Source organism: Lithobates pipiens, unplaced genomic scaffold (genome assembly GCF_037356315.1).
Source record: "Lithobates pipiens isolate NorthernLeopardFrog02 unplaced genomic scaffold, aLitPip1_a1.2 Scaffold_27, whole genome shotgun sequence".
Lineage (NCBI taxonomy): Eukaryota > Metazoa > Chordata > Amphibia > Anura > Ranidae > Lithobates > Lithobates pipiens.
In genome coordinates, this window is record NW_027507788.1 from 7,499,342 (window position 1) to 7,520,996 (window position 21,655).

Genomic DNA, 21,655 nt, shown 5'->3' on the forward strand with positions numbered 1-21,655 from the left:
TGCAGTTCCGGCACATCCAGCACTGAATGTATGTAATAGTAAGGGGTGCGGGGTGTGCTGGAGGGTCTATTGATGCTGGCTGCTGGGGGATCTATTGTCACTAGTGGGGATCTGTTTTTGTGTGAGGGGCTATTGTTGCTGGTGGGGGGTCTATTGTTCATGGTACTGATCTACTGTTGAAGGAGAGGTCTGTTGTTGCTGGCCACTGGAGGGTCTATTGATGCTGACTGCTGGGAGATCTGTTGTTGTTGCTGGGGGGGGGACTTATGTTTCTAGGGTGGATCTTTTGTTGCTGGGTGTGGTATTTTGTTGTGGGTGACCCATTAATGTGTGGGGGGTCTATTGTTGTGCTGGGGGTCTATTGTTGCTTGCTTCAGTGGATCTATTTTAGTGCTTTTCTTGTTATCATTACCAAATGCCATGATTTTTATTTTTTTAGCACCTTATGTACTCTCTAAAAGAGGTGGTACTGGGAGGTGTGTAGAAGCTGGAACCAAGGAACATTGCTCAGAGGTGGTTAGGGGGTGGAACCAGGGGGTGGTGCTCAGAGGTGAGTAGGGGGTGGAACCAAGGGATGGTGCTCGGGGGTGGGTAGAGAGTGGAACCAGGGGGTGGTGCTCGGAGGTGGGTAGGGGGTGGAACCATGGGACGGTGCTCGGGGGTGGGTAGGGGTTGTAACCAAGGGACGGTGCTTGGAGGTGGGTAGGGGGTGGGACCAAGGGATGGTGCTCGGAGGTGGGTAGGTGGTGGAACCAGGGGTTGGGGCTCAGAGGTGGGTAGGGAGTGGAACCAGGGGGTGGTGCTCGGAGGTGGGTAGGGGGTGGAACCAGAGGGTGGTGCTCGGAGGTGGGTAGGGGGTGGAACCAGAGGGTGGTGCTCGGAGGTGGGTAGGGGGTGGAAGCAAGGGACGGTGTTCGGAGGTGGGTAGGGGGTGGAAGCAAGGGACGGTGCTCGGAGGTGGGTAGGGGGTGGAACGAAGGGACGGTGCTTGGAGATGGGTAGGGGGGTGGAACGTAGGGACGGGGCTCAGAGATGGGTAGGGGGTGGAACAAAGGGACGGTGCTCGGAGGTGGGTAGCGGGTGGAAGCAAGGGACGGTGCTCGGAGGTGGGTAGGGGTGGAAGCAAGGGATGGTGCTCGGAGGTGGGTAGGGGGTGGAACGAAGGGACAGTGCTCGGAGGTGGGTAGGGGGTGGAACGAAGAGACGGTGCTCGGAGGGGGGTAGGGGGCGGAAGCAAGGGACGGTTCTCAGAGGTGGGTAGGGAGTGGAACCAAGGGACGGTGCTCAGAGGTGGGTAGGGGGTGGAAGCAAGGGACGGTGCTCGGAGGGGGGTAGGGGATGGAGACAAGGGGTGACTCATCTATTTTTTTTAAGCAACAAAGTCCTGAGAGTGTCCCCCTTAAATTGGGTGCCCCCTCACATTTTAGTGCCAGACAGGCAGATGGCAGGAGGCGGAGCAGGCTGCAGGTCTGGACTGGCGGAGGTTCCACTTTTATACCCCAGTGATGCTGAATGTGGGTGAGGGGGCTGGCTGCTTCTGGCCCATAAGAAACTGTCACTTGTTCAGGGTCCGGACTGCGGTCTGCCATGTAGTGACACCTGATTAGAAATTGAATCGCAGCAGCAAACGCCACATGATCCCAACTGATCGGGAAAGAAGAAGACGACACGGAGAGAATTTCTGTAACATTTTATTTCACCGAAGTAAAGAACAGAATGTGTCTAAAATACAAATGTCTTTATATTAAAATATAAAAAAAGCACGCCAGAGCTGGACACAATTGTAATTTTATAGTTATTAGGATTGCAACTTTGTAACTAATAAAAAAAAAACAATAACTAAAAAGACAAAGTTGGAATATAATTCAACTGCGTGTCTGTCTGTCCGTTCACACTCCATCTTTTTGTCTCTGTTAACCCATTAATGCTAAAGATAGCTCTTTACTAATATTCTTTTAGTTTGAAAAATTAGCATGAAAAATTGTGAGCCCCCCCCCCCCCCCCCCCCCGAAACACATTGCAACTTAGCAAACACACAGGGTGCCAATAACTGTCAGATTCTCAAACACGCCCGCCGCCTATTTCCAGACATGCCCGCCACTGCCTATTCCCAGACACGCCCACCGCCGCCTATTCGCAGACACGACCACCGCCGCCTATTCGCAGACACGCCCACCGCCGCCTATTCGCAGACACGCCCACCGCCGCCTATTCACAGACACGCCCGCCGCCGCCTATTCCCAGACACGCCCGCCGCCTATTCCCAGACACGCCCGCCGCCGCCTATTCCCAGACACGCCCGCCGCCGCCTATTCCCAGACACGCCCGCCGCCTATTCCCAGACACGTCCGCCGCCTATTCCCAGACACGCCCACCGCCGCCTATTCCCAGACACACCCGCCGCCGCTGATTCCCAGATACGCCCACCCCTGCCTATTCCCAGACACGCCCACCGGCGCCTATTCCCAGACACGCCCGTCGCCGCCTATTCCCAGACACGCCCGCCGCCGCCTATTCCCAGACACGCCCGCCGCCGCCTATTCCCAGACACGCAGCCACTGCCTGTTCCCAGACACACCCGCCACCGCCTATTCCCAGACACGCCTGCTTCCAGCTAGGCTTGCCAGGCTTGGGGGGCACTATTGCATGCATGGGTGTGCATGTGCGCATCTTGTGTAGGGTGTCCCATTCATTTCAATGGACTGCCCTACGCAAGAAAAACACAGAAGATAAGTTCCTGACTCCTTTCCAAACGTGTTCTGCACCAAACTGCATGGTGCACCAAACCCATTGCTGGCTTTTACCAGATGCACCCGCCGCCGGCTACTCCCGGAGGCGCGCACCGGCCGTCGGCTATTCCCAGACTCACGCGCTGCTGGCTATTCCCACAAACGCGCGTCGTCGGCTATTCTCTGACTGGCTTTTCCCAGACACACCCACCGCCTATTCCTTGACACACCCACTGCCGGCTATTCCCATCTTTGCAGATGCATGAGGGTGCCATTAATAACGGCATCCCAACGCGTTTTGCTAAAGTGCAAGACATTTCTCTGTGGTTTTTTTTGTGTGTGCCTTCCCGACACGCATAGATGTAAACCTCGCCTTAATGTCACCGGCACGCCTATGTAAATGCGAAAGCCAAACCGCACAATGCTTCCGTTTCAGGGTCAGGGACTTATTTTCTGTGTTTCTCACACATAGAGCAGCCCATTGAAATGAATGGCCCTACTCGGTTGGGCACCAGCGGTGGGAACCAAATCGAAGCGTTCACCTCAACAAGTCATGCAGGTGTCTTTCTTGCCCCTCCTACTCCTATGTATTGTGAGATTTCCCCGGCTTTTTAAAATTCACCCCACACTGGCAGTTCTCTCTTATTTAATAAATATATAAAAGGCATCCCTAAAGGGTACGCCGAACGACAGGCTCCGCCCCCTAAATACTTACGCTTGGCTTAAGCATAATTAAAGCGTATATCTGTGCAAAAAATTAAATAAAAAAATCCCTATGTGTTATCCCTTTGCTAATAGTAAAAAAAAATACCTGTTGATCTGCCGTAAATCCAGTGTGCTTCCTTGTTGGGCTGTTGCACTGAAATCCCAACCAGCGTTGTCAGCCCTGCCTGCTGGACTACAAAACTCCACTCATCCCACTGCTGCCCTCTGTCCCTCCTCCACATAGATGTATTGGTTTATTTCCCTGCAAAACAATGCCGCTGCCTTATCCCTCTGCCCACATGCTGTATGGGCTCTTGGGAGATGTAGCTCTGGTGGGGTTGTGCCTACATCAGTAGGAATTGGCCTGCATCTGCTGGCCTACAGAACTCATGCCACTCCTGCCACCCCCTGTCCCTCTCCACATGGACTCCTTAATTTCTTTCTCTGCAAAACAATACAGCTGCCTTGCTCTCTGCCCACCCAATGTATAGGAAAAAAAAAAGCTCTTGGGAGATGTAGTTCTGGAGGTGTACCTACACCAGGAACTAGCCTTCAAGTTCCTGCTGGACTACAGAACCCCCAATCCCACCACCCTCTATCCCTCTCTACATGGATTGATTGATTTCTTTCTCTGCGAAACAATACAGCTGCTCTACCAGTCCTCCCACACACTGTATAGGAAAAAGGCTCTTGGGAGATGTAGTTCTGGAAGTGTGCCTACACCAGGAATTGGTTCCTGGCCCCTGCAGCTGGTGATGATGTCACAGGGAGCAATACAAGTTGTTTCTCACAATAGGAACAAGGTAAGATTAAAAAAAAAAAAAATACTGGGACCTGATCTAAAGGGGGAGAGGGAGGTTTGGGGGCCAATTTGGGTCATGCCTGGATTTAAACTTTAAGTGGTTAGTTTATAAAATATTTGCAGGGCGAATGTCTCAAGCATTCGTACAGACATCACCAATAATCTCCATCATTTTCCTATAATATTCATTTTCTATGAGTTCTCCATCTGGTGGCCATAATGTGGTATTTTCCTTATGGAGATGTTTCCAGTAGACAAAGCATTATGGCCACTAGATGGAGCTAACGATCAAAGGGAACAAGTGTATTGAATAGGAGGAGGATTTGTGTTGGTTGTGTGAATGCTTGAGACATTCGAACAGAATTTTTATATTATATATATATATATATATATATATATATATATATATATATATATATATATATAATAGACCCTCAAGTGCTCTATTCCATGCAAACATTCAGCCAGGTGCGCAAGATCATCAAGCAGATCCACCCAAAATCAGGCAAGAGTCTGCAAACCTGAGTGGAGTATAAGGGAGTACCCAGAAGCCTCGGCGTCAGCAAAAGTAATTTTTCCTTCTATATGCTACATTGTACCAATCCGCAGGAAAGCAGCAATGAATGCAGGACCGGAGATCAGAGCTGTTCGTTCTTCTATTGTCCGATGTCTATGTCACTCAGTGGTGGACTCCTAATACTGATCTATAGCCCCGCCCCCTCTTCCTTATGACTGCTTTAGAGTGTTGTGTAAATCCTGATTTTAGTGACCACGATGGGTAGAGCACACAGCTGTCCTTGTAAAGTTATGGAAATCTGCTTGCAGTGTTTTATTGCCCCAGCTGTGCACCTTCCTCTCGGCATCCATCGACTTGATCACCACCGAAAACCTGCAAAAAAATAATAAATCCATTAAAGAAATCAAGGATGATCGCTAACAAGGGTCTCTGCAGATCCCTGTCTGTTGGGGAGCAGGCCTTGATCCAATGCTCTCAGCCTTAACCCGATAGCCTCAAATCACATTCCTGACCTCATACTATCAGCCTTGACCTGATACCCTCAAGCCACAGCCCCGACCTGATACTCTCCACCTTGACCCCATACCCTCAAGTCACAGCCCCCCGACCTGATACTCTCAGCCTTGACCCCATACCCTCAAGTCACAGCCCTGACCTGATACTCTCAGCCTTGACCCCATACCCTCAAGCCACAGCTTGACCCCATACCCTCAAGTCACAGCCCCGACCTGATACTCTCAGCCTTGACCCCATACCCTCAAGTCACAGCCCTGACCTGATACTCTCAGCCTTGACCCCATACCTTCAAGTCACAGCCCCGACATGATACTCTCAGCCTTGACCCCATACCCTCAAGTCACAGCCCCGACCTGATACTCTCAGCCTTGACCCCATACCCTCAAGTCACAGACCCGACCTGATACTCTCAGCCTTGACCCCATACCCTCAAGTCACAGACCCGACCTGATACTCTCAGTCTTGACCCCATACCCTCAAGTTACAGCCCCGACCTGATACTCTCAGCCTTGACCCCATACCCTCAAGTCACAGCCCCGACCTGATACTCTCAGTCTTGACCCCATACCCTCAAGTCACAGCCCCGACCTGATACTCTCAGTCTTGACCCCATACCCTCAAGTTACAGCCCCGACCTGATACTCTCAGCCTTGACCCCATACCCTCAAGTCACAGCCCCGCCCTGATACTCTCAGCCTTGACCCCATGCCCTCAAATCACAGCCCCGACCTTATATTCTCAGCCTTGACCCCATACCCTCAAGTCCCAACCCCAAACTGATACTCTCAGCCTTTACCCCATACCTTCAAGTCACAGCCCCGACCTGATACTCTCAGCCTTAACCCCATACCCTCAAGTCACAGCCCCGACCTGATACTCTCAGCTTTGACCCCATACCTTCAAGTCCCAACCCCAAACTGATACTCTCAGCCTTGACCCCATACCTTCAAGTCACAGCCCCGACCTGATACTCTCAGTCTTGACCCCATATCCTCAAGTCACAGCCCCGACCTGATACTCTCAGCCTTGACCCCATACCTTCAAGTCCCAACCCCAAACTGATACTCTCAGCCTTGACCCCATACCTTCAAGTCACAGCCCCGACCTGATACTCTCAGCCTTGACCCCATACCTTCAAGTCACAGCCCCGACCTGATACTCTCAGCCTTGACCCGATACCCTCAAGTCCCAACCCCAAACTGATACTCTCAGCCTTGACCCAAAGCCCTCAAGTCACAGCCCTGACCTGATAATCTGAGATGTAGAAGGAAAGAAAAAAAAGGAAGAAGCGCCAGGGCAGTATTTTGCAGCATAAAAAGGGTTTTAATGATAAATTACAAGCTGTGTGGCAATATCTTGGGCACTCACATAGTGCTCATTAGTTGGGGGGCTTTCCCCGTCCAGCATGGAAGGCAGAAAACTCTGCTGCATCCTGGTGTTTTAGAGCCACGATCGCCTGGTGTCAGTGGGGAGCTGAAGCCTTGTGGGGTCTCAGAGGTACGCCCGCTGTGTTGTTTGGCGCTGAGGTATTCAGAGCTGTCACAGTGAACAACGCAGCTGACCTCCCTCCAATATCCCACGAGGCTTCAGCTTCAAGTCACAGCCCTGATCTGATACTCTCAGCTCTGCCCCGATACCCTCAAGTCACAGCCCTGACCTGATGCTCTTAGCCTTGACCCAAAACCTTCAAATTGCAGACCCAAAACCAACAAGTCACTATCCTGACCCGACACCCACGAGTCAAAGCCCTGACCCAATACCTTCGAGTCACAGCCCTGACCCGATACCTTCGAGTCACAGCCCTGACCCGATACCTTCGAGTCACAGCCCTGACCCGAAACCTTCGATTTACAGCCCTGACACGAAACCTTCGAGTCACAGCCCTGACCCGAAACCTTCGAGTCACAGCCCTGACCTGAAACCTTTGAGTCACAGCCCTGACCCGAAACCTTCGATTTACAGCCCTGACACGAAACCTTCGAGTCACAGCCCTGACCCGAAACCTTCGAGTCACAGCCCTGACCTGAAACCTTTGAGTCACAGCCCTGACCCGAAACCTTCGAGTCACAGCCCTGACCCGAAACCTTCAAGTCACAGCCCTGACCTGAAACCTTCAAGTCACAGCCCTGACCTGAAACCTTCAAGTCACAGCCCTGACCGGATACCCTTGATTCACAATCTTTACTCGAAACCTTCAAGTCAAAGCTCTGACCACACTCAAGTCATATCCTTTGACCCAATACCCTCAATTCACAGCCTTGATCCTTTCAAATCTTGGGTCTGACTCCACCCTTCCCATTACATCACACGAACTGAACATCCAGACCTGCTATGATGTATGCTGCATTTTTTTCTGAGTTGAACACATCTAGAACACGGGAAAAAGTATAACAATTGCACTGGAAGGCGTACAAAAACCCCCATAAAAAAACGCACATCACTAATTAAGATGGGAAAAAAAGAAGAGAAAAAAAGCACCGGAATGCATCAGAAACGCACATGCAGAAATGCATCTGGAATGCAGAACTTGTGACGTGAATCGGCCAGGGGAGTGTTACACTTACCGTTGTGAGTTCCTGTGCAGAGCATCGCCATAACACACCCCATTATTAGAATTATTTCCTGGGCTGAAAATGAAAGAATGACTCCATTAATCAGGACAAATCAAGGACTGATCTTCACAAGAATCAAGTCAATGTACAATATTTGTCAGTAGGTGGCAGTACATGGCACTGTCCGTACATATTATTGGTACTGTCATTGGACAATAGGTGGTGCATTAGCATTATAAATGGGCAACTGGCCCATCACTCCTTGCAGGGTGCTCTGGTGGAAGACATGGTGCCATATGGACTCCCCCTTGGATGCCTGGGGTGTCACTCATATCAGAGGAGGAGTAACATGTAAACTCCGCCCATCAGGGGCCTGGGGTGTCACTAATTTTAGAGGAGGAGTAACACAGAAGCCACCCCTTGAGTGCCTGGGGTGTCGCCTATATCAGAGGAGGAGTAACATGTAGACTCCGCCCCTCAGGTGCCTGGGGTGTCACATCAGAGGAGGAGTAGCATATAGACTCGGCCCCTCAGTCACCTGGAGTGTCACCCATATCAGAGGATGAACATATAGACTCCGCCCCTTGGATGCCTGGGTACTACCTATATCAGAGGAGGAGTAGCATATAGATTCTGCCCCTCAGGTGCCTGGGGTGTCACCCATATCAGAGGAGGAGTAACATATGGACTCCGCCTCTCAGGTGCCTGGGGTGTCACCCATATAAGAGGAGAACATATAGACTCCACCCCTTGGGTGCCTGGGGTACTACCCATATCAGAGGAGGAGTAACATATAGACTCCACCCCTCAGGCGCCTGGGGTGTCACCCATATGAGAGGAGGACTAACATATAGACTCCGCCCCTCAGGTGCCTGGAGTGTTACCCATATCAGAGGAGGAGTAACATATAGACTCCGCACCTTGGGTGTCTGGGGTACTACCCATATCAGAGGAGGAGTAACATATAGACTCCGCCCCTTGGGTGCCTGGGGTGTCACCCATATCAGAGGAGGAGTAACATATAGACTCTGCCTCTCAGGTGCCTGGGGTGTCACCCATATAAGAGGAGGAGAAAATATAGACTCCGCCCCTTGGGTACTACTTATTTTAGAGAAGTAACATATAGACTCCGCCCCTCAGGTGCCTGGGGTGTCACCCATATCAGAAGAGACTCCGCCCATACCCATACCATAGGAGGAGTAACAAGAAGAATCTTTTTGTATGATAATAACTTTTTACAATAAATATTTCATGAACTGCAATCAAAGTATCAAAATGTATCAACTGGCCCCCAACTCCTGTCCAGAACGGCCCCCCATTTCAAAGGCCAGTTAGGCCCCGCCCACACCTGAACGTATCGGATTCATAGTGCAAAATCGCACAAAACCTGCGATGCACTTGCTGTGCCGTTATTTTTAAACGGCACCCCAAACGTGGTCTGATTTTGCCGCAAATTGTGCGGGAAAAAAACGCTTGAAAATTGCGGCAAAACGCGTATAGCCAAATGCGCCCAAGTCAGTGCTAAAGTTTGGTAGATGAGCTTCTTTGGTGCGTTTTCGGAGCGGAGGAGGGGGCCCAGTCATAATGAATTGTACCGCTCCACAAACGCGTTAGGAAAACGCCGTAGCAGCGTTGCTCAGGTTTGATCGGGCACACATCCATATGTCGGTACACAGCACCGCCGCCTCTTCCCAGCACTATGTTATGTGCCGACCATTTCAGGAACCAATCAGAATTCAGCAGCTTTAATTCGGCCTCCTCTGACCTATCCTGGATGCTGAAGGTTCAGATACATCGATGATTAGTAAAGTGTCTGCAGATATCAGAGGATCTCCCCCTCCTCCGACACAGGCAGCACCATCCTCCCAATACAATTTATAACACTCACCACACACTTTACAATCTGATTGTACAATCGCCTTTAAATCTACCAACAACTATGTAGTGCAAGAGCCTGCCTGATTGGATTCAGATTGATTGGATAGTTTAGGTAGGTCCTCATAGTTTTGGTAAACCTCTAGGAGATTGTACAGTAAGACTGTAATGCATCTTAAAGCTGGACATACACCATACAATCTAATTTAGATTTACCAAAACTATACGAGAACACACCTAACAATTCACTGCATTTGTTTAAAGGCTACAGATATGATGGTGGATCTACAGGAGATTGTACAATCAGATTGTAGAATGTGTGGTCGGCTTCACAATGATGGTTTGGCGGTGGAATTGGGTTGGGACGGCAGATCTGCAGGTAATTCAGTCTTCACCCATCACCCAATCGGCCTCCAGGATTCCGGGCCAGCTGAATTCTGATTGCTGTGACCCCGCCCAGCTCTGTCCTCAGATCTCACCTGGTCTGACCTTCTCCGAGCCGTTCCCTGCGGAGGAAAATAAATATCGATAAGACGGTTTATCTGGGAATAGATTTCCACAACGCAATCAGACGAGACAAATACTGCACAACTGATGATGAAAATACCAGGCGCCTGGCTGTGTGCTGCTAACAGAGAGCTGGGGCTTGTAGTTCTTTTATTGGCTGTCTACTGCTATCTAGGCACTGGGACTGCTGAGACTTGTAGTTCTGTAATGACTATATGCTATTATGTGGACACTGGGATTGCTGAGACTTGTAGTACTTTACATGCTACCATCTGTACCCTGGGACTTGTAGTTCTGTATTGTCTGTGTGCTGATATCTAGAGACTGGAACTACTGAGACTTGTAGTTCTGTAATGACTACATACTCCTATCTGGGCACTGGGACTGCTGGGACTTGTAGTTCTGTATTGGCTGTGTACTGCTATCTTGGCACTGGGACTGCTGGGACTTGTGGCTCTGTAATGACTACATGCAACTATCCGGACACTGGGATTGATGGGACTATTAGTACTTTCCCAGTCTACCATCTGTACCCTGGGACTTGTAGTTCTGTATTGTCTGTATGCTGATATCTGGGCACTGGGACTGCTGGGACTTGTAGTTCTATAATGACTACATGACACTATCTGGACACTGGGATTTCTGGGACTTGTAGTTCAGTATTGGTCATGCTTTTCTATCTGGGCACTGGGATTGCTGAAACTTGCAGTACTTTACAGGCTACCATTTGTACCCTGGGACTTGTAGTTCTGTATTGTCTGTGTGCTGATATCTAGAGACTGGAACTACTGAGACTTGTAGTTCTGTATAAACTACATGCTGCTATCTGGGCACTGGGATTGCTGGGACTTGTAGTTCTGTAATGACTACATGCTGCTATCTGGGCACTGGGATTGCTGGGACTTGTAGTTCTGTATTGGCTGTGTACTGCTATCTGGGCACTGGGATTGCTCGGACTTGTAGTTCTGTATTGGCTGTGTACTGCTATCTGGGCACTGGGATTGCTGAGAGTTGTAGTTCTGTATTGGCTGTGTACTGCTATCTGGGCACTGTGACTGCTGGGACTTGTAGTTCTATATTGACTACATGCTACTATCTGGGCACTGTGACTGCTGGGACTTGTAGTATTCTACCTGCTAACATCTGTACCCTGGAACATTTAGTTTTGTATTGTCTGTATGCTGATATCTAGAGACTGGGGCTGCTGGGACTTTTAGTTCTGTATTGACTACATCCTGATATCTGGGCACTGGGAATGCTGGGACTTGTAGTTCTGTATTGTCTGTGTGCCGCTATCTGGCAACTGGAACTACTGAGACTTGTAGTTCTGTATTAACTACATGCTGATATCTGGCCATTGGGACTGCTGGGACTTGTAGTTATGTATTGGCTGTGTGCTGATATCTGGACACTGGGACTGCTGGCAAGTGTAGTACTTTACAATCTGCTATCTGGATGCTGGGACTTGTAGTGCCATATCAGTTGCATGCCGCTATGTGGACAGTGGCACTGCTGGGACTTTTAGTTCTGTATTAACTACATGCTGATATCTAGGCACTGGGACTTGTAGTTTGGTATTGGCTGTGTGCTACTATCTAGGCACTGGGACTGCTGGGACTTGTAGTTCTGTAATGCCTACATGCTGCTATCTAGGCACTAAGACTGGTGGGACTTGTAGTTCTGTAATGCCTACATGCTGCTATCTAGGCACTAGGACTGCTGGGACTTGTAGTTCTGTAATGCCTACATGCTGCTATCTAGGCACTAGGACTGCTGGGACTTGTAGTTCTGTAATGCCCACATGCTACTATCTTGGCACTGGGATTGCTGGGACTTGTAGTACTTTACAGGCTACCATCTGTACCCTGGGACTTGTAGTTCTGTATTGTCTGTGTGCTGATATCTAGAGACTGGGGCTGCTGGGACTTGTAGTTCTGTTTTGACTACATGCTGATATCTGGGCACTTGGACTGCTGGCAATTGTAGTACTTTACAATCTGCTATCTGGATACTGGGACTTGTAGTGCCATATCAGTTGCATGCTGCTATGTGGACACTGGCACTGCTGGGACTGGTAGTACTGTTATAGGCTGGGAAATGCCCCGTGCACTGTCTCTCTCTATGCTCGCAGTTCCTCAGAGTGGACAGGTCATCGTTAGTAGGGATCGTTAGTAGGGGTCCTTAGTAGGGGTCCTTAGTAGGGGTCCTTAGTAGGGGTCCTTAGTAGGTATCGTTAGTAGGGGTCGTTAGTAGGGGTCGTTAGTAGGGGTCGTTAGTAGGGGTCGTTAGTAGGGGTCGTTAGTAGGGGTCGTTTGCTGTCACTCACCCAGGGTTTCAGTTTGGGGTTCCATTCCTGCCAATAAATAAGAAAAGACGATGAGTCCGGGGGGGGTCACCATACACAGTCTACATGTGACAATCAATAATAGATGGCAATGGGGAGGGGGGGGGAATACTAAAACTGGAGAGTAGAGAATCTGGTGCAGCTCTGCATAGAAGCCAATCGGCATCCAAGTTGAATTAGAAGCTGATTGGCTGCACCAGATTCTGAGTGCTCCAGTTTTAGTAATCCCCCCCCCCCACCAATGGGGGATGATCTGGGGAATCCCCATCCACCGTCTACGTGTGACTTTGTTCTCGGTTCTGTTTTTGGCTCTCCCCCCCCCCCCCCCCGTCTGGCCGGCGCGGTGAGACCACACGCTGAATCAGACGAATTAACCCTCTGCGCTCCTCGCTACCATTATAGATGATAACCTTCAATTGTACTCATAGGAGCCGCCAGCCGGAGATCACCCAATCCCCCCCCCCCTCCTGTTCTGAAGCTCTGTCCCCGAACATGTCATCTCTTGCCTAATTTCCTGGCTGGAGGACACCCTGCATCATCTGGCACTTTCCTCCGCAGCCTGACTGTCCCTGGCCCTGCCCCCTCCCCCTTTAACCATGGAGGCTCAGCATCACATGTGGGTGGTCTGCATGCAAATACAGTCTGCCTAGGAACGCCCACCCCTCCAGATTGACACCCACCCATCAAAGCATTTTACTATTTGCATAACTCCTCCCTCTTCGTGCACCAGAACTGCAGTCTCAACGCTCCCCCCAATCTGACTTTTTCTGGCCCCGCCTCTTTCATTCATTGGATTTCAGTTCTTTTAATCATGGAGGCTCAACATCCCATGTGGGCGGGCTGCATGCAAATACAGTATGCATAGGAACGCCCACTCCTCCAGATTGACACCCATCCAGCATTTTATTATTTGCATAGCTCCACCCACTGCTTGCATCAGGACTGACGTCTCTTAGTGCTCCCCCCACCAAACCTAACTGTCCCTGGCCCCACCCCTTTCATTCATTGGATGTCAGTTATTTTAATCACAGAGGCTCAGCATCGCACGTGGTGTTACCTATGCAAATGCAGCCTGTGTAGGAACTCCCACTCCTCTAGATTGACACCCACCCATCACAGCATTTTAATATTGGCATAACTCCACCCACTGCTTGCATCAGGACTGAGATCTCTTAGCACCCACCCCCATAGCCAGGCTGGCCCTGCCCCTTTCTATAGTTGGATTTCAGTTCTTGCAATCATAGAGGCTCAGCATCACATGTGGGCGTTACCGTTGCAAATACAGCCTGCGTAGGAATGCCCACTCCTTCAGATTGACACCCATCAAAGCATTTTATTATTTGCATAGCTCCACCCACTGCTTGCATCAGGACTGACGTCTCTTAGTGATCCCTCCCCTCTAGCCTGGCTGCTCCTGCCCCAACCCCTTTTATTCATTGAACTCCACCCACTGCTTACATCAGGACTGATGTCTCTTAGCGCTCCCTCCCCTCTAGCCTGGCTGCTCCTGGCCCCACCCCTTTTATTCATTGAACTCCACCCACTGCTTGCATCAGGACTGACGTCTCTTAGCGCTCCCTCCCCTCTAGCCTGGCTGCTCCTGGCCCCACCCCTTTTATTCATTGAACTCCACCCACTGCTTGCATCAGGACTGATGTCTCTTAGCGCTCCCTCCCCTCTAGCCTGGCTGCTCCTGGCCCCACCCCTTTTATTCATTGAACTCCACCCACTGATTGCAACAGGACTGAGTGCTCTTGAGAGGAGTACTGAGGCTGGTCCCAGGGCAGTCTTGATACCATCATGGACCCCTGGGCAAGGTAATTCTCGGGGGGGCCCTGACCCTCACCAGCTGTCCTCTCTAATGCATACATCCCATGTGATCGGGGGCAGTACACATCTCGCCCACCAAAACGGCAGCAGTAGTAGGAGGATTTGCCTTAGGGGTTCTTCCTTAACCCCTCAAATAGCCAGAAGAGTGCCAGAAACTGCACGAGGAAAGTAGTTGGGTTAAGATGTCATTCTGATTGTAGATTTAGCCCAGCGATGGGTTGCTACCGCCCCCGCAGCTCAGATTCGGGCACACTGGTTGTTACATGGACATCCTGGGACAGCTTAGTAAAAAGCGTGACTGTCCCGGAAAATTCGGGACAGTTGGCAAGTATGAAGTAATGCAAGATTATCATGGGGCCCCCAGATAGTACCCTTGCGCCAGCCATGATCTGCCTGTAGTACTGCGAAGAGAAGCACACAGACCCGGTGAGGACATCACTGGCTATAAAATAAGGTGTGGGGGGGGGGGGGTACCTGGCAAGGCAAAATGTGACTAAATTTTAACTTGAAAGAAAAGTGGAAAAATGTATCTGTGATAGTATTGTTTTTCTTTTCTTTGGTGGAATACTGAAATACAGTTGGAGTTTATCAGGGTGAGGTTATACAGTGGAACCTTGGATTACAAGAATGCTGGTAATCCAAAGCACTCGCATATCAAAGCGAGTTTTCCCATAGAAGTCAATGGAAACGAATATAATTTGTTCCGCATTGACTTCTATTACGTGCAATACCGCATGTGGCCAGAGGTGAGGGGGGGGGCGCCAGAGAGCCTCAGAAATACTCGGGGACAGCTCGGCTGAACTCAGAAAGGCGGAATATTTCCAAGTGATTCTGAGTACTTCCGAACGGCTCCAAACCGTTCCGAGTGTCCGTGGCAGTCCCTGCACCTCCTGACCAAATGCGGTACTGCACACCCCATCAGCTTGAATTCTGCTTGTTTTGCGAGACAATGCTCGCAAACCAAGCCAGAATTAAAGCGGAGGTCCACCCTAAAGTGGAGCTTCCGCTCATTGGAACCCTCCCCCCCTCCGGCGCCACAATTGGCACCTTTCAGGGGGGAGGGGGGTGCAGGTACCTGTACAGTACAGGTATCTGCACCCACTTCCGGCATAGATATCTGCAGAGGGTACGCCCCCTTTCCGCAGAATCTACGCCCCTTTCCGAAGGTCCCCCGCTGTCTGCTGGGAAACACACGGATCCTAGAGACAGCGGGGACCATCCTTATTGCGCAGCGCGGTAGGGAACCGGGAAATGAAGCCGCAAAGGCTCCACTTCCTGATTCCCATACCCAAGATGGCGGCGGCAGCACTCGAGAGATCGGCTTCGGGTGCCGACATCGCGGGCGCACTGGGCCGGTAAGTGTCATTATTTTAAAAGTCAGCAGCTGCAGTATTTGTAGCTGCTGGCTTAAAAAAAAAAAAAAAAAACGGCGGAACTCCCGCTTTAAAATAAAAAAAAAGTTGCTGCTCTTTCAAAACGCAGTTGAGGCGCGAAACGCGTTAGCTATCTATCCTGTTTACCATGTTTCGATGATGTGACTGTATTTTGGATTTTATTCAACCAGATAAAGATGCCTTTCTGAAGTGCGGCCATCCAGGAACTTCTTTTTCTACCTCTTTCAAAACGCTCGTTAAGGCCCATACACATGATCAGACTTTTTGACAACAAACGAGCAAACGACCTGTTTTAAGGCAACATCCGTTCCGTGTGTACGATCCTTCGGACAAACTTTTTTTTTGTTTTTTCATCGGAACAAATGTTGGCTGTGCAAACAGACAAACTTTCCGGCAACGAAAGTCGTATGGTGCAAAATCCTACCGTGTGTACACAAGTCCATAGGTCTTTGGTCCAAAGTACAAAACACGCATGCTCAGAACCAATGCAAAAGATCAGACGACAGTACAGAAGTTAGCCAAAGGGTGGCGGTAAAGAGCTAAAAAAAACAAAAACAAAAAAACACGTGATTTGGTGAAAGTTGGCTTAAAAAGTCCGGCTGTGTGTATGCATACCAAGTTCACGGCCGGCGCCCTTGGGACAGAAATCCACGGAAAAGTTTGTTTGAAGTCCCGATCGTGTGTACGAGGCTTTACCCGTAAGCCAAGGTTCCGCTGTAATGTGTTTAGACTGGACTATTCATGAAAAAAATTATTCACACGCCCGTCAAAAATAAAATCCCTAATATGTCTAATGAGTTATTTTACTTTGATTGTCAGCTCCACCTAGTGGCCATTGTGCAATATTTCCTCAATCAGTAAAAAAAAAAATACCACATTATGGACAGTAAATGGAGCCGATAGGAAATAAAAACGCGTGAGACTCATTTAGGCGATTATTCATGGGTGGCGCTGTGAAGGCTTAAGATGACCTCACAGTAGACCCCCTGTCTGGTCTGATTAGCGATAGGCGGAAGGTTCTGCGCAAAACGGAGAAGATCTGGAGTCTACAAATCACAAATTATCTCCAATTTTGTATTATGATTTCATTCTTTTGGAACATTTCGAGGATTAACAAAAAAGAAGATACAATGTATAACTAATTTGGTGACTATTCTATGGTGGGATTGGTTTTTCGTGCTGCCTGCGCGGCGTTAGAACGGCGAAGTCTCTTCTAAATACTTTTTTTTTTTTTGCACCCCGTCAGCCCCGACTTGCAAGACGAAGAGAGCGAAGAGCGGAATCAGCAGTTTCCTTTATTGCCGAGCTGGTAAAGTGAGGTTTAGACGTCGTTCTCAAACGTCTGCAAGTGACCGCAGAATGTTCCGGGTTTCTAATGATTCAACGCTCGGTCTCGTGGTCGCCTAAACGACATAAGAGGGTGTGATTCATCTCTCTTTAAAGGGGGGAACTTTTGTGGTTCTAATAAATCAGTATTCAGTCCTTGTTGGACAGCTGAAAAAAAAAATAAAAAAAAGGTATATGTTTTTTTTTTTTTTTTTAATCACCTTTTTTAATTAGTTGTTTTTAAAAATTGTTTGTGTGTTTGTTATTACTTTGACAGCGACAGAGTTTATATAGATCTTTGGGTATTTCAAGGGGCAGTAAAGACGTGGATTTATCGCCTGTTTTTATGCCCCCCCCATCTACCCCCACTAGACCACTGCATCTCCCACGTCTGTCCACCGTCTATGGACCAGAGCAATTTTTACAATTCTGGCTGTTTTTACAATTGTTTTAAATTACATTTTTTATTTATTTAATTGTTCTAATTAAAGCATTTTTTTTTAAATATTACATATATTTTTTTATTATTTAATTACTTTTTTAATATAATTTTTTTTTTATAATTCTGTTTGAATTAAATCTCAATTTTTTTTATTAAATTTAATTTTTTTTTATCATTTAATTAAATTGTTCTAATTAAAGCAATTTTTTTAAAATTTAAATTTTTTTATTTAATTACATTTTTGTTAAATGTATTGTTTTTACAATTCTGTTCTAATTCTATTTGTTTAATTTTTTTTTAATGTAATTACTTTTTTATTACATTTTTTTTTTAAATGTAATTACTTTTTTATTACATTTTTTTTAAATATAATTTATTGATTTTTACAATTCTGTTCTAATTCTATTTGTTTAATTTTTTTTTAAATGTAATTACTTTTTTTATTACATTTTTTTTAATATAATTTATTGTTTTTACAATTCTGTTCTAATTCTATTTGTTTAATTATTTTTTTTTTTAAATGTAATTACTTTTTTATTACATTTTTTTTAAATGTAATTACTTTTTTTATTACATTTTTTTTAAATATAATTTATTGATTTTTACAATTCTGTTCTAATTCTATTTGTTTAATTTTTTTTTTTAATGTAATTACTTTTTTATTACATTTTTTAAAATGTAATTACTTTTTTTATTACATTTTTTTAATATAATTTATTGTTTTTACAATTCTGTTCTAATTCTATTAGTTTAATTAAATTTACATTTTTTTAAATGTAATTACTTTTTTTATTACATTTAAAAAAATATATAATTTATTGTTTTTACAATTCTGTTCTAATTCTATTTGTTTAATTATTTTTTTTTTAAATGTAATTACTTTTTTATTACATTTTTTAATATAATTTATTGTTTTTACAATTCTGTTCTAATTCTATTCGTTTAATTAAATTTACATTTTTTTTAAATGTAATTACTTTTTTTATTACATTTTTTAATGTAATTAGTTTTTTTATTACATTTTAAAAAAAATATAATTTATTGTTTTTACAATTCTGTTCTAATTCTATTCGTTTAATTAAATTTACATTTTTTTAAATGTAATTACTTTTTTTATTACATTTTTTAAAAAATATAATTTATTGATTTTTACAATTCTGTTCTAATTCTATTTGTTTAATATTTTTTTTTAAATGTAATTACTTTTTTATTACATTTTTTTTAAATGTAATTTATTGTTTTTACAATTCTGTTGTAATTAAACAAATAAATTATATTTAAAAAAAAATGTAATAAAAAAGTAATTACATTTTTAAAAAAAATCTAATTCTATTTGTTTAATTACAACAGAATTGTAAAAACAATAAATTATATTTAAAAAATTTTAATAAAAAAAGTAATTACATTTAAAAAAATGTAATAAAAAATGTATTACATTAAAAAAAGAAAATGAAACAAATAGAATTAGAACAGAATTGTAAAAATCAATAAATTATATTTAAAAAAAATGTAATGAAAAAAAGTAATTACATTTAAAAAAAATGTAAATTTAATTAAACAAATAGAATTAGAACAGAATTGTAAAAGCAATACATTATATTAAAAAAAATGTAATAAAAACGTAATTACATTTAAAAAAAATAAATCTAATTCTATTGTTTTTACAATTCTGTTCTAATTCTATTTGTTTAATTAAATTTTATTTTTTAAATGTAATTACTTTTTTATTACATTTTTTTTAAATATATATATTGTTTTTACAATTCTGTTCTAATTCTATTTGTTTAATTAAATGTATATATTTTTTAAATGTAATTACTTTTTAATTACATTTTTTTAAATATAATTTATTGTTTTTACAATTCTGTTCAAATTAAATAATTTTTTTTAAATTAAAGTTACATTTTTTTAAATTTTAATTACATTTTTTTTTTAAATGGTTTTCCACAGAGCAGCCCCGATCTTCCTCTTCTAGGGTCCCCTGGTGGTGCTCCAGGCTCCACCCCCCTGCCGAGTGCCCCCCACCCCCACAATTGCAAGCTCCCGAGTCGACTTTGTGTGTCCATTGACACGCAGACAACGACTCTGCTTCCGCCTCACTGGTTGTGATTGATAGCAGCAGAAGCCAATTGCTCCTGCTGCTGTCTGTGTGAATGAGGCGGGAGAGAGCTGGGAGAGCTGCTGCTCTTGTGCACATTACTAGATTGAGATTGGGCTCAGGTCCAAATATGTTTTTTTTTTCTTTTTTAACCTTCCGCCCCCCCAAAAAAAATAAAAATATTTATTTATATATATATATATATATATATATATATATATATATAATTATTATTATTTTTTAACCCCATCCTCCCCTCCCGCAGCCTCCTGGCCCTTTAAGTGGATCCGAAAACCAGGGAGGCAGAGGCAGGCATATTCCAATCACATGACCCCCTGCGATTGGCTGACACAGCGGTCACATGATTGAAATCTTCCGATCGCAAGTATGCATCGGGAACTTTCCATGGCAGTTTAGTTACTTACTGTGCTATCAGCACTCAGTACAGTAAAATGTTTACGGAAAATGCATATCTGTGGCCGCTCATCGTTAATTCACACCCACGAGAGATCACAGATATGTGTGCGTCTGGCAGGAAGAGGTTAAGGACGAACAAGGTGTTTTTTTTTTTATTATTGTCTTGCAAGTATCTTTTATTTTTTTTTGTTTTTTTTTTTTTTTTGTGAAATTGTCTTGCAACTATTTATTTTTTGTTGTTTTTTTTTTTTTTTTTTTTTTTTTTACAACAAAACATAACATTTATTTTTTTTATTTTAAAATGGTGTTAGTTTAAAAATAACTAGTGTTACTGAACATACATAGAAAGTGCGCATAATATTCTGTAATTTCTCCTGTTTAAAAATTACAAAACATAACAAAACCTTTTTTTTATTTTATTTTTTTAAATTGTCTTGCAAGTAGTATCTTGTTTTTGTTTTTTATTTTTTATTTTTTTGTGAAATTGTCTTGCAACTATTAATTTTTTGTTGTGTGTGTGTTTTTTTTTCTCTTTACAACAAAACATAACAAAATGCTTTTTATTTTTTTTTTATTTTTTAAACGGTGTTAGTTTAAAAATAACTAGTGTTACCGAACATAGAAAGTGCGCATATTATTCTGTAATTTCTCCTGTTTAAAAATTACAAAACATAACAAAATCTTTTTTTTTTTTTTTTTTTAACAGTGTTAGTTTTAAAAAAAATAACTAGTGTTACCGAACATAGAAAGGGCACATTTTATTCTGTAATTTCTCATTTTTAAAAAATTACACTAAACCGATCAATTTTCTTCTTTGATAACCTCTGCGATTTTTTTTATTTTTTTTATTTTTTTTTTTGCGCTATAAAACAAAAAAAAAGAGCAACAATTTTGAAAAAAAAAAAAAACAATATTTTTTTTTTATTTTTGCTATAATAAATATCCCCCAAAAATATATAAAAAAAACATTTTTTTTCCCCTCAGTTTAGGCCGATACGTATTCTTCTACATATTTGTGGTAAAAAAAAAAAAAAAAAATCGCAATAAGCATTTGATTGGTTTGCGCAAAAAATATAGCGTCTACAAAATAGGGGATAGTTTTATGGCATTTTTATTTTATTTTATTTTATTTTTTTATTATTATTATTTTTATTTATTTTTATATATATTTTTTTAATTAGTAATGGCGGTGATCTGAGATTTTATTTTTTTATTTTTAATCGTGACTGCGACATTACGGCGGACACATCGGACGCTATTTTGGGACCATTGTCATTTATACAGCGATCAGTGCTATAAAAATGCACTGATTACGGTGTAAATGACACTGGACCGGGAAGGGGTTAACCACTAGTGGGGCGATGAAGGGGTTAAGTGTGTCCTAGGGAGTGATTCTAACTATGGGGGGGGGGGGGGGGCGGTGGGCTTCCACTGACTGCAGCGAACCTTCAAAAAGACATTTATATTTACTAACCAGAACCGCCAGAACCGTCAAAGTTGTCATCTGGATCCCCCGATGTACAAATTTCTGTTGGGCCCACCGATGGACTGTCCTCGCTGTCATCAGTGGATGCGACTTGTAGTGAGGAAAAAAAAAAGTT

General features: G+C 44.5%; 1 protein-coding gene across 1 annotated transcript in view; it reads right to left on the reverse strand.

The window, feature by feature from the left end:
• Positions 1-1,675: 1,675 nt before the first annotated feature.
• LOC143933467 (uncharacterized) overlaps positions 1,676-21,655 on the reverse strand; it is a 26,317-nt gene continuing 6,337 nt past the window's right edge. Inside the window, exons 3-7 of the mRNA XM_077456373.1 lie at positions 21,529-21,630; positions 12,530-12,556; positions 10,176-10,202; positions 7,834-7,896; positions 1,676-5,125 (exon numbers count right to left, since the gene is read on the reverse strand). Coding sequence (XP_077312499.1) covers positions 5,112-5,125; positions 7,834-7,896; positions 10,176-10,202; positions 12,530-12,556; positions 21,529-21,630 — 233 coding nt within the window. The 3' untranslated portion in view covers positions 1,676-5,111. The remainder of the gene's footprint in view (positions 5,126-7,833; positions 7,897-10,175; positions 10,203-12,529; positions 12,557-21,528; positions 21,631-21,655) is intronic.